Source organism: Camarhynchus parvulus, chromosome 1A (assembly GCF_901933205.1).
Source record: "Camarhynchus parvulus chromosome 1A, STF_HiC, whole genome shotgun sequence".
In the NCBI taxonomy this organism is placed as follows: Eukaryota; Metazoa; Chordata; class Aves; order Passeriformes; family Thraupidae; genus Camarhynchus; species Camarhynchus parvulus.
The window spans coordinates 3109012-3122466 of NC_044586.1; the positions used below are offsets into that span (position 1 = coordinate 3109012).

A 13455-nucleotide genomic window follows, 5' to 3' on the forward strand; every position below is an offset into this window, starting at 1 on the left:
CAGCTTTGTAATCAGAGGTAAGAGAATTTCTTGGGTCTGCTCCATAAGCTGAGTGCTAGCACTGGTGTGGGCATACATTCCAAAGAGGAAACACTTTCCAGCAGTAGAACCCCAAGATGGAGAGCAAGACCTGGATGCTGTTCCTGGGCCTGATACAGACCATCTTCCATGACCTTGGCCAGAAAACTTTTTGTGCCTCAAGTCCCACATCAATAAAAAAGAATAATGTTACTTCCTCTCCTTCAAAAGGCTGTCTGTCAGGTTTAATTAATTAATATTTATAAAGGTCTTTGAGATCCTTTGCTGCAGAAGAGCATAACAGTACCATTTGTCATTATTGCATTAATTTCACTTTAATTCTTCATTTTTATCACATGTATTTCTTTTAAAGTACACATTGTTTCTTCCTGTTGCCAGAACTGTAATCATTTAAATTTAAAAGATGTTGTTCCCACCATTTCCTCTGTAGCAGCATTGGCCCTCTTACAGTCCTATTTTTATTTCCATATCCAAACCATAGGTTATAAAAATCCCAAGGATCCAAACCTGACACCCTGTTCTGAAGCATCACCCATATGGCACAGTTGGAGAGCGAATGTCAAAAATGGTAAAATTGTAACATCTGATTTTCTCAGAGGTGAATAGAGCCAAGTTTATACCAGCTACACTCCGAGTGGAGCTGGAGATTTCACCGAGAGCTCCATTTCCAACTCCACCAGAGCTGATAGCAGGGACCTCTAAGAGGTCTAGGAAGTGAGAGAGCCAATTATGTCCACCCCTTAATGTCCCTATTATTTTCAGTTCATTTTCAGTTATTACATGATCCTATTTAGCATTTTATAGCATTCTTTTTTTTTTTCCTTTCTTCAGTTGGTAAGAAACGCAAGATATACATTTTTAGGGAAGCAATGAAAAATTAGGAAGATAATAGTCTGACATGACAAAACTAGACACAGCTCTAAATAAGCTTTCCTAACTCACCTTGTCCTACAGTGTATTATTTTTTAACACTGTAGTCATTTAAAAATCAAACATCCCTAAAGAACCATAAAATGTACAGCTGCTAATAAGTGTAGCACACCACAATTACGCTCTTTAAAAAAAGCCAAATTGACCTTTTTCATCATGTTGCATGGGAAATTAAAATACCAGGCAAGTAATAACCACTGCTTAAACTATATAATAATGCAAAGTAATTATAGGTTCTAATGCTATTTAAAGTCCTATATCAATTTTGTCTTGCCACAGAACTGAGAAGCCAAGCAAGGCAGGCAGAGGCTCCCGCAGCACCCATTTAAGAGACACACACACAGAGTGTCCTGGGTTTTGTTTCCTAAACCCTTCACATCCTGTTTTTTTCCAAACCACACTTCTGGTATCATTATTAAAGCCCCTAATATATTTCTGTTGTTCGCTTCATTTATTACATGCCATAATGGGGCTGCATATCTTTAGTGTTGGTTATGCACAATTAGCACTTAGTTATTGTCTTGTCACTTCAGCCCATACAAGACAAACTTCTTTAATGTAAGAAGTCAGCTAATCTTCATCAGTCAAGCAAAGCAGACAATGTTTGTTAGCCGGAGTGCAAAAGATTTTCATCATAGTTAGCACTCTTGGATCTGAGGAAGTGAACTTTCTTTTTCCACCCTCCACCACCCAAAAAAAAAAAAAAAAAAAAAACCCCACAGCTGTTATGCATATTTTTAATATTCCTCTTTTACCATTACAATTGCAAACTAATGTGCAATTTCACTTTGCAGCTAACACACATTGTGGTGTTCCCTGGGGCTGCTGATCCCTCTGGAAAAGTGCTGTTAGATGCTTCTGAAATGGAGCTTAACTGGGTTATTTAATAATTCTCAGCCTTTTTATTCCTGAGACTTCAATCTAATCTTTTATTTGATTTTTACTTTGCATGTATTTTGGGCAAAGGGTTGCCGAAATAGTCTTACAGGTGTCTTAGACTGAGAACAAAGGAATGGATTTACCTGAAATACAGTGTAGTTCATCTAGTGAAAACAGGGAGTGGTTCCAGGAGTTTCAAAGAATTTCATAAATTCTCAAAAGTGACCCTAATCCTGATTCCATTGCAATAGCTCTCATGGAGCCTAATAAAGCAGACTACTTGTAGGGCTCCTTTCTTCCTCACAATTTGGGACTAGTGGCCCTCTGAAGAATTAATTTTGTTGTTTTTTACAAAAAATCCTATTTCATGGATGCTCCAGCATAGCTCTTCTGTGGTTCCTATGGCAAAGCATCCCACTGACTGCATTCTCTCAACAATAGCTTCAAATCTTCTGTTTTTTGTTACTTGAATAACAATAAACCTCCACATTGTTAGACACCTGGCCCATCAGCAGCTTGGAGGTTTTCAGATCTGCTATGAAATGTTTTTCTGTTCTCTTTTAAGCAGAAAAATCTTGTCACTCACCATTTCATTAATAGTTTCTGTTGTCCTTTAGGATCATTTTCTCTTCCTCCCCTCAAGCTAATCAAAACCACACAGCAGATTCTGTGTAAGGATGTGTTTATGAGACTTCAGTTTAACTTTTTTAAGTTTCTGCTGCCCCTTTGTACACAAAATAATGTTATTGAGGGGGTTTATATTTGCTTTTTCCTTTTGCTCCAGCCACTAATTCCACCAATATGTAATTTATTTATTGAAGAGAACATTTTTTTTTTCACAAACAGATCAAATATATCCAAAAATCACCAATGGGTGTGTCAAGGCTCACCACCTATTGCAGAACTTGTTTAGCCTTATTCCCCAATTGCACATTTTCTTCCCCCATTAAATTTTAAAACCTTTGGGTCCTCCTCTACAGTAGTTTTGCAGAGTATGAAGTGCTCTCTGTTTGATTCCACGTTTCATTTTCAGTTACCATCTACCATTCAGGCTTTTTCCCTAACAGAATGCACGCAATGTTCATGAGAATACAGAACTGTTTCTTCAGATTGCGCTACTTTGTCAAAACTGATTTTTTTTTCTGATGTTCTGGGCCCTTGCTCCTTTTCCATCTCCTTCTGCTTTTCAAGCTAGGTAATATTTATATTAGCACACATCTCACTGCTCCTTGGGGCAGCCCATCCTTTGCTCCTGCTATTGCATGACCCTCACTTTCCTACCCTTTAAAGGGTTGGTCCTGGCCCAGAGAGATGCCTGCCCTTTTTTGCCTAGTGCTCTTTGTGATGATTCAGTGATTTTTCTGCTTTTATGGATAACTTCACTGTTTGCTTTATTATTTCTGAATATCTACAACTCACCATCCAGTGCAAGCCTCGGTGTGGATGGTAATTAGGCTGCCTTCACTTGAGGGGACTTCTGTTCAGGCCATGAACTCCAGCTCTGAACTAACTCATAGCATTGCCAGTCCCTTTATTGGCCTCCTGAATGTGACTTTTTCAGGGTGAGGAGAAAAAGGCATTGTCTCACACACTGTGCTCCAGGAAGACACACTGTGGACACAGCTCCTGAGCCACTAAGCCTGGTCCCCTGGTGTCAAACAGGCACTGCCTCCTATTTTCCCTCTCATAAAGCTATTCAGCTCCAGGACCTAATTGCTCCAGCCAGACAGTTTCTGAGATATTTCCCCCACATTTTTCTTGATACTGATGCTTAAAGCTGTAGCAATTTTGTGAATATTAAGCTCTGCTCCTAGCCTAAAGGTTTTAGCATCCTCTTATCTCTCATGTCTCTGTCCAGCTTACTCCTAATTTGAAGTTTTTCCATCGCCTAAGTACCTGCAGAGCTTAGTGACAGTCAGCTTAATAGTGTGAGAGTGCTCCCCTTTCTTCTCTGTAAACATATTTAACTTCTCCTCAGAAGCCCTTCACCCCACGTCGACAGTAACCTCAATATACCTCATTTCTGCGGAAAATTTAAAGGTGGAAGGATGGGGGAAGGAAACCACTGGAAGAATAAACTTGTAAACAGACACTGCCTTTCACACTTTGTCAGGCTGCATGTGTGTGACTAACAAAACGGGGTGGAAAATCTTGCAAGTGGGCTCAGCTGTGCCTTTGACACTTTCGACACTTTTGACTGCAGAGATGATGTCAGCCTGCCTCCGGCTTTCCCACTTCCCCGAGTTTGTGTGTCCTTCCTCTCACTCTGCCGGCGTCTTTAGCACCTTGTTCCCCACTCCTGTGATTTTTTCTCTCTGCCGTTTGAAGTCAGCTCAGAGTAGGGCTTAAAACCCCCATCTGCTATCGCTGAGAGGTGTTTAAATCGCCCGTTCTACCCTTCTATCTGCAATTGCCTTTATTTTAATAGAAACTGGACTAAAAATGGTTACATACTCATTGAAATTGCTGTCCTGATGTAGATGTAAACACTTACCTCCAATATAAACTGTAAAATGCCCACACAATGCTGCCTTTGTTCTCTGTCAAGAAGGGGAGAGGGAATACAATGCCAGGGACATCCTTTTTTCAAACACCAATATTAGATTTTTGCATGAGTGGTCATTCTATAAATTCTGAAGGGCTGAGTACTGCTCATCTTCATTGTATGTCTCAAAATTTAGAACACAAATTAGCATATTGTCCATATCCACCTTTTTATAAAACAGTGCATGAAAAGCACACTGAGTTGAGGTTTGCCATTTGAAGTTGAACTGGGATTCTGTGTCTGTGTATTCTGGTAAAAATGTACAAACTCAGGCACAGCTCCCACTTTCCAGCCTTTGAAATGGGCATTTTGACAGAACCCCAGAATCAATAAGCCACAGGTGTGGACTGATGATCTGTGGTGTAAGAGAGTGGCTTTGTTCTCTCAGTGATGCACATAGATGGACGTTAATGTGAGTTCTGCTGGAAGCCCAACATTTAAAAAGAGAGGAAAGGGGAAAAGCAGAGCCCAAGTTACTGATTGCAAAAAGCAGAGGGGAAGGGTGTGGGTGTGGTAAGTCTGAACTGTCTTAATCCTCAGGAAATCAACTAAATGCTTCCAGATTTTGTTTCTTTCTGCTGCCACAAAGATCTGGCATTACCAGAGGAGGCACACACGAAGCCATCTTCCTTCATAGCAATATTTCTCTTGGTTTCTTAAGTAGTCTTCAGTACCTTGACACGTGTCCTGTGCATCAGAAAAGATGACAGACAGCAGTGAGATCTCCTTAAATATCTGTTCTGAACAATGAAAGAGCTACTTCTCAAAATAGAAGTTTTATTCTTCTTGTGATTAGTCTAGGCACACCTTCCCTTCCAAACAAGGTGATAACAGAGGTCATTTTGTAATATAAATGGCCTTCCTTTTGCCAGAGTAAAATATGACAGGGGCTCTAGGATGTAGGTTAATTATAATGGTCATCCTACTAATGTCACAGTCGTGTCAAAAGTACTATTATCAATTTATGGTGCTCAGTCCAATCTGGCATGTTAATGCAGCCTATTGTATATTCTTCCCTCTTCATCTTGCAGGCCTATTAAAAAAATTGGGTGAGGGTTTTAGGGAAGGCTGAAGACTACCATCTGCCTGCTAGAAGAGTAATAATCTTGCCTAATTATGTGCTCCTAGCACAGTGGCATCTTAACATGCTCCTCGACTCCATTTAATGCGTGTGCCCAAATTGTGCCCTGATTTACATCCTGTGCCAATTACATAAAAAAATCCTAACCTTAGTGGGAGGTTAGGCTTCAATTTACCCTCCCATTTTAAAGCTGAGCCAGGTGTAAATCTTGCAGTGTTCAAACCCAATCTGAAGTGGTTACACATCTTTCACTTCAGGAGAGGCCAAATCTGGTTTTGAGGGTCAAATAAATTTGAAAGTGTGAATGGCCAGAATTCCTCATACTTCATCTGCTTACTTGCCCTGTCCCATTGCACCTGGGAGCCAGCATGCCAGGATTATAGGCTTTTCACCTGGTGCTTACCTCTTTGTCACCTAACGAGTGCACAATTCACACATTTAACACTCAGGGGCCCGCACAAGCCAAATATGCTTGTCACCGAGCTTGTGTAATATCAAAACAGCTGCAGAATTTGAACCCTTAGCATCACCAGCAACAGGTTTCCCCCAAGGCACAGAGGACCATCCAGAAGATGCCTTCCCATGCAGGCAGACCCCATCCCACAGGTTATCAGACAGACAGACACTGGCAGCCTGTCCCCAGGACTGCTGCACGCTTGGAGCACAAGGGGAACTCTGTGTGTTTGAGGCCACTCGTGCATAAAGCTGTCACATGCCAGCACACATAGATAGAGCACTTCTGGCTCCTCATATCACATTACTAAAGCAAAAGGCATTGACATTTGTTATTGGGAAAGGCATCCTGACACTCCCGGGTAGCCCCTGCAGTTTAATTCAAACTGTGTCGCTGCTCTGAGGGCTGGGAAACAAAAATCCTTCAGCCAGGATCTTGGTGCAAACCATGTTGCATGGAGCCACATGTATTAAATATTGCCATGCAAGTGAACTGCACTTCAGCAGCGCATTTTTCATTTATTAAATGCTTTAAAAAAATTAGTTTGCTGAGGTCTGTCTTACCCTAGAACAAAAGGAATACACACAGCTGAACAACATTCTCAGTTCAGTGTTTTCTGCTGGGTGCAGAGGTGGTTTCATCTCCCACTGGTGCACTGGTGGATTTTCTTTGTTTTTCGTTGATTTTAAATGTGGCTTATTTGGGAAAAATGAGTGCTACATGTTGGCACTGGTTACAACTCTTTCACCTAATCTTGTAAGGTGCACAAAAGAATTTTTCTCAGCATTGCTGTCAATGGACAAAAATACAAAAGATGGAAACTAGGAAAAAACACCAAAGAACAACTTTTATGTATGAATTGTGTATTTCAACATAGCTATTCAAAATCATTTTGTGTTGTTAGTAGCCTAGTATACCAGGATTGGGGTGGGAAGAATAATAGGAACCTTTACATTCTGTAAAAGAATGTTGACCATAAATAACTTAAAGATTTCAGGATCCTCCCATAATCTCTATTTTCAATCATCATCAGCAGCAGGCAGTAATCCCACAGAAAAAAAAAGTCCACAAATAAACAAACCAATTTTCCTTTAAGAGCAGAGCTAATTCTTTTCAATCCACTTTTTTATTACACTATTTTCCCTCTATCTATTTAGCTAGCATAAGGATAAATTTCCAAAGCTACCCAGTTGGAAAATAAATGGGTTCACTGTTTGTCTAGCATTCCAATCTTCACAAATGTAAATCAGTCCAACTGCTACTCATTTAAACCTCCAACTTCACAAAACATTAAAGGACTGCTTTCCATACACAATTTAATCTGTAACAATTCACCAAGATTTCTGCTCAAACATCATTAGAAATTGACTATCTGATAAAGACAGACCACTATCAGGGGTCAACCTGTGTCATTTATGGAGTTTTACTGGGTCAACTCCAGCAGGCACCACTATTTGAAGGTTAAATTGTTACAATTAAATACATATCCAGCTATTCCCAGAGCTTCTCTGCTGGTAAATCTACCGTAAACAACACAAGCATTTATATCTGACCCTAATTGTGTCCAAGATGTCACCATTTGGAAATTATATTAAAAAAGGACATAATAATCCCTTACACATTAAACAATACTTCGTGTACTGAGATCCATAATTAGCTGGTTTCATTTATTCACATCAGTGTTAGGGGGTTCATTTAGGTTACTTTCTTTCATTTTAATTGGAATAAGGCAAGCAGTGCCTCCCAATATATTTCATAGCTGTAGAGTTCACTACAAACAAAGCCATGTAACCCTGCCAAGGCAGTCACTAGGGAAACTTTTTTTCTGCACTGGCCCCATTCACTTCTCCCTAAGCATCTTCCAGAAGAGTGGCTTTGTCAAGGGGAAGAAGGACTGCAGGGTGTGTCAGGGAAGAGCCCTCTTGAATTCAAGCATATATTTCTTAACTGGGAAATCCTACTTTACTCAAAGTTTGAAGTCAGCCAGCCAGGAGCATTAACATTATGTGATTGTCCTGCTCATCAGAGAGAGGCAAATGCAATCTCTCTGTGGTGTTTTGCAGCAATCAGATCGTTCTGATGCATGTAATACTATAACAAGGTAGGTGCACTGATACCATGAGAGAGTAGTTAGCTGGGTAACTAAATTTATAATCAACTCCTACAGGAAAAAAAGGAAAAAGGGTGGGTTTTTTTCCTGCATGCCTACGTGTCTCTGGTTTACATATACTTTACAGTAAGTTGTGTGTGTACTAAAGCAGTTCTCAGAATCACCAACTAAAATCAAATCTAGTGAAATATCCAACTGGAACATAACAAGAAATTCTTACTAGGACACAAGACAAATGCATGATATCTCAGACAAGCTTTCCACTGCATGCTTTGCTGTATTTCTTCTTCCTTCTGGTTTGCAGGACATTTATTTTTCACTCTGCTCAGCAGCCTGGGATATTTATTGTGTTTTTAGCTGTGTGCCAGTGACCTGATCCAGGACTCCCACAGCCCACAGTGGGCTTTGAATGAAGTCACTTTGGCTGGGCAAGCAAAAGTGCCTGAATGCACCAGATTTTGTTGAAAGCACACATTTAAAATCAATGAAAAAAATTAATTGTGGCACCAGGGCAATTCTTCTGCTGGGCTTTCCCACATGCACATCTGGGTGCTGTCCAGCCAACACTTGCTCTACAACCCTCAACCAATGAGACCATACCCCACCATTTACCCTCAAACTCTCTTTTTCTCTTCTCTTTATTATTTCAATTTCAGATTTTGTGTTGGAGACAAATTTTTCCTGAAGAACAACATGATTCTGTGCCAGACAGACTATGAGGAGGGTTTAATGAAAGAAGGTTATGCACCCCAGGTCCGCTGATCGGATGCCACATCATTAAGAATAAAAAGCACTACTTTCTTTTATCTTTTTTGCTCAACATGTATATAAGAAATGACACAGGAACCTACTGAATAGCATAGATTTAGGGAGACAGAATGGTTGCGTGAAATAAAAGGCGGACTGCATCTGTATGTAGTGAAAATTGCTCCAGTTCAGAGTTGAATGTTAATTAAAAAAGGTACTGTATATACAGCTGGATTCTTTCTGCTTGCTCTTGGGATTTTCAGTTTGTTTGGGGTTTGTTTTTTGTTTTGGTTTTTTTTTGTTTATTTTTGTGTCATTTGGCATGAGATGTTTATTTTGGACTATTGTACATAATGTATTGTAATATTTGAAGCACAAATGTAATACAGTTTTATTGTGTTACCATTTGTGTTCCTGTTTGCTTCTTTGTATTGTTGCATTTAGTACAATCAGTGTCTAAACTTACTGTATATTTATGCTTTCTGTATCTACCAGCTATTTTAAATGAGCTGTATCTTTCTAGTAAAAAGCATTAAAGAGCAAATCCCAACCATTATGCTACACTTAGAGCTTAAGAATACTGTTTACATTAAAACTATTTAGAAAACTAATAACTAGCAGCACCTGCTGCTAATGATGCTATGGTTAAGGGTCTATCAGCACTTCTCTTATAAGCCTCTATTTTTCAGGGGTTAAGCATCTGCTGTTTAATTGCATGGATTTTCCTCAAAGAGCACTTTTATTTTACTACAAAATTTTGAAAAGCAAATCTGACTGGTTTGAGCTATATTATAAAAGGTGCAAAAGTTAATGACTTTGGGTGTTGCTTTTGTGCCCCTTAGGCATTCCAAATGCCTGGATTTGATTTTTAATTTAGCTGGAAAAAAATTAAGCCCTAATGCAAACCGGTGCCTCTGGGTATCTTATTTTATATATATATATATGCATATATATATAAAAATATATATGTTATTTTTCTGAAATCATTAATTTGTGGGTGGGGGAGGAAAGGGAGAAGATTTTTCTTTATATGCATTTTAAAGAAGTCTAAAAATTTGAGGGGTCTCTTTCTCCCTCATCTCCCTCGCTCTCTTTCCCTTTTTCTTTTTTTTTTTATTTAATTTTTAAATTTTGTTTTTTTAATCAGGGCTTAACCCTAATATGCTTTCTGGGGCTGCGTCCTCAACAAACCCTGGAAAAAAAAATAAAAAGTGAAAGTAGAAGGCACTGTAAACAGCCCCCTCTGAGGGTCTATTTACATTAAGGAAACGACCCTGAGCTGACACTGGGAGAGTGACTGGTTGCTAATTACCCACCTCGGTGAATGCTGAAGGTAATTTAAATGCTGATGTGGATGGGACAAAACTTTGCAATAGCGAGCGGGAGCTACCACACTCGACTGCACAGGTACCTTGCTGTCCATGCCAACATCCTACAGGTTTGTCCCATCAATACTGGCAATTAAAATCCTTTTGACAGAGGTGGAATCGCTGCTGACAGCTCCTGTTGGCAATCAGTTCTTTTTCTAGGAGAGGTGGACCTCCGTTTTTAAAGCCATGAAGCTATTGCATCAGCAGGACGTCCCTAAGTGCTCACGCCCCTGACAGAGCTTACAGGTGTTTGGCAAAGGAAAGCAGGATGAATGCTTAAAAAGTTGTTCGATGCATATTTATGTCTTGTCTGTTTGCCACTGTAATCTAGCTCGCTGGGAAAACAACCTGTATTAAAAAGAAACAAACAAAACAGTATTAAGAAGGGGGGAAAAAAGCCAACAAGAAACCCACTATATACCCTGTGTTGTTATGAAGCTAAGCTCTTGTTTTTATTTTGAGTATGAACCCATGACTCTGCTCAAGTTGACTGCTGTCCTTCCCTGCTCTGCCTGTCCTGTTGCAGTTTCAGCATGTTTTTGCTGGGGATGGTCAAAGAAACTTTGTAATGCAGTGGGGAAATTCCTTAAGTGTATGGTAAGAGCACACTGCACAGTGGCTTGACTTAGAAATAGATATTTAGTTTTCATGACTGTTGTTACAGTGTGGTTTTTTTTTTCCTGGCTGTGAACCCTTTTGAAAATAAGCATGGCTCACAAAACTTGACTCTGACTCATACAGGACCAGAAAGAAATGCAACAGCTGCTCAGGCTGTTCTTGTTAATTAGAAGAAATAGCGCCACATAGTTTTTCAAATTAAATTTAGCCCTCTTTTGTGGACTATCTTCCTTCCTAACCTTGAGCACAAAAGTGTCTCTTGCACTCCCTTCCCCAGTCCCTTAATGTCTTTGGGATAACGAAGCAGTTGGTGTCAGAGGTACCATTAGGCTCTCACAGACCCACTTCAGAGCAATAAACAAGCTGTCATTTCCAAGAAGGTCAGGATGGACAGAAAGGGACGGATCATATTATCTTGTTTTGAGCCCAGTTTCAATTTTCTCCTCCAGCCCCTCTGGGGTCTTTCCATTAGAAATGGGGAAGATCTCTCTTCTGCTTTTCAGCAGTAGCCTGCAGAACAGATAGAAATCCCTGGTTCAGAAATAAGAAAGAAAGGTCCTTGACTCTGACTCCCTGTGAGCCTGGGCAAGTCACTCCACTTCTCTGTGCCTCAGTTGTCTCTGTCTCTCCCATGGGGCTGATGGATACAGTGCTTTTGTGAAGCATTTTTGGCTCTTCAGAAAACCAAGAGGTGCGACAAGCAGGGTTGGGACAAGCTGGGAGGAGCAGAGCATTCCCGGGAGAGAATCTGAAGCAGGAAAGCACCAACACCAGCTCAGCCTGAGGAAGGCTTGGCTGGGGATGATGGCAACTAAACACTAACAGTGCTGTAAATGCTCAAGGAATCTCTCATTCCCACAAAGTGCCGCTGCTCAGTTCTTTATGGAGCAAATGAAGAGAGGGAAATGGGAAAAGAGTGGCTCGTTACTACATGCTACATTGCTCATATGTGCATTTTGTGACCTAGGCTCAAAGTGTGGAAGAAGTAGGTGGTCCTGCTAGGGAGCAAAAAAAAAATAGTCTCACCATTCTGTCAATCTTAATTGATGCAAGGATAAAGAAATATGGATATGTTTGCAGTGCACAATGGTATGGCATTGCTTTGAGCACTTTATGCTCATCTATCTTATTCACATACATATCTAAATTTTGTATGTAAAGGATACAGAATAAATTTAGATTTGATGTAGGTCAAAGATCAATTACATATTTTCCTCTATTTCAAACTTCCTTCTTGCCTGGCTGTTAAAGTAATGGCTGAGAGTTGAAATATTTAATGGAAACATTTACAACTCCAATAAAGTATATCATCAAAAGTCAATACTGGAGAGAGATTATCTGCCAGGCCACTTTAGTGATCATTTTGACAGAGGTCTAGACCATTCCTTTGGGTTGCTTTTTGTTATCTGCCTTGGTTCTCCTTCTCCATCACTGTGTGTGTCAGCAAGCTGTCTGCATCCAGCAAACCACTCTGAGAGTGACCCTTACTCAGTGTATTTGCCAGGCAGGAATGCTTCCACTTGTGCCTCCCATCTTTATCTGCACACATCGTGAAGTTTAGCCAGACAAAACTAATAATAGCATCAATAGTTTTGTTTTTTTTTTAAATCTACTACAATCTACTTGGATGGCTGGTTTTGAGCCATGTGGAAAGCTAAAAATTATCAAACCTTGATTTTCAACTGTAAAAAGCTCCTCTGACAACTGTAACCTGCTGTGTCTGTTATCTGCCACAACTGGTGATGGATCAAGACAGCCTGGATTTGGCAGAAGCAGTGACCAGGGCTAAAAGTTGATCTATTTCATGATTGTGGTTTTCTATCTTCTGGGTTGTTTGGTGTTTGTTTTTTTAAGCACACTTTCATGTTTTTCTATCCTCCCAAAATGTTCATGTAATGTAAATAAAGTAAAATCATCCAGCAATCCCTCAAATGTTCCTAACTGCCTACACCTAAAATGACTTGGGGAAGATAAATTGAAAAGTGGTCAATGAGAAGGGAGACTGGGGAAAAAAAAACAAACAGGGACTGTGGCAAGGTTTCAACTGTATAGATTTTAAAGTACTTTAAAGGCTTTTTTCAACGTAATATGCAGCAGCTTCTTATAATTTTCTCAGCAGTAGGTAGTTTACAGTCATCTGTACCTAGAACAAATCTTGTCAAAAATGAAGGTCTGTAGTGATTGCTGGGTATAATTTTATACATTTAGCTGATTTTTCTGAAAGCTTCCACTGTGCTGCTGTTGTCAGACTAAATTATCAATTTAGCCATTTGTTGTTCAATGAATAAAAAACTCCTATGGCATTGGAGATGTTGTGGTTTCAATAAAGCAAAAGCTTTAACAAGTCGAACTATACAAAGCAAAGTGTGTACTGTATATAAGAACAGTGTTTTGATTCCTTTAAATACCACTTTAGATAAAAAAAGGCAATTACATATTCACTTAACACATTCCTCCTACTTCAGGCCAATGATGCAGTCCAAACCTGTTTACTGCTCGGTACCTTGCAAAAGGAAACCAAAATACAATATGTGCAAGGTAATAGGCCATTAGCACAAACATGCTCCCAGTAAAAATCCTTTGTGTAGGCACCTTCCTAAAAGCTGCCAATTGTGGCTGATAGAAGTGTTATAAAGGAAGTGATTTTAATACTATTTAAGGCATTAAAAGCTGAAGAGTATC

The 13455-nt window shown here is 39.7% G+C and overlaps 1 protein-coding gene across 6 annotated transcripts in view; it reads left to right on the forward strand.

Moving 5' to 3' along the window:
- The window catches only part of LMO3 (LIM domain only 3), a 140537-nt gene extending 127417 nt beyond the window's left edge, over positions 1-13120 (forward strand). For all 6 annotated transcript variants that reach the window (XM_030959599.1, XM_030959597.1, XM_030959596.1 and 3 more), the window contains 2 exons: positions 1-17; positions 8695-13120. The exon at positions 1-17 is cut by the window's left edge and continues 109 nt beyond it. In XM_030959599.1, coding sequence (XP_030815459.1) covers positions 1-17; positions 8695-8800 — 123 coding nt within the window. In that variant the 3' untranslated portion in view covers positions 8801-13120. The remainder of the gene's footprint in view (positions 18-8694) is intronic.
- Positions 13121-13455: the final 335 nt, after the last annotated feature.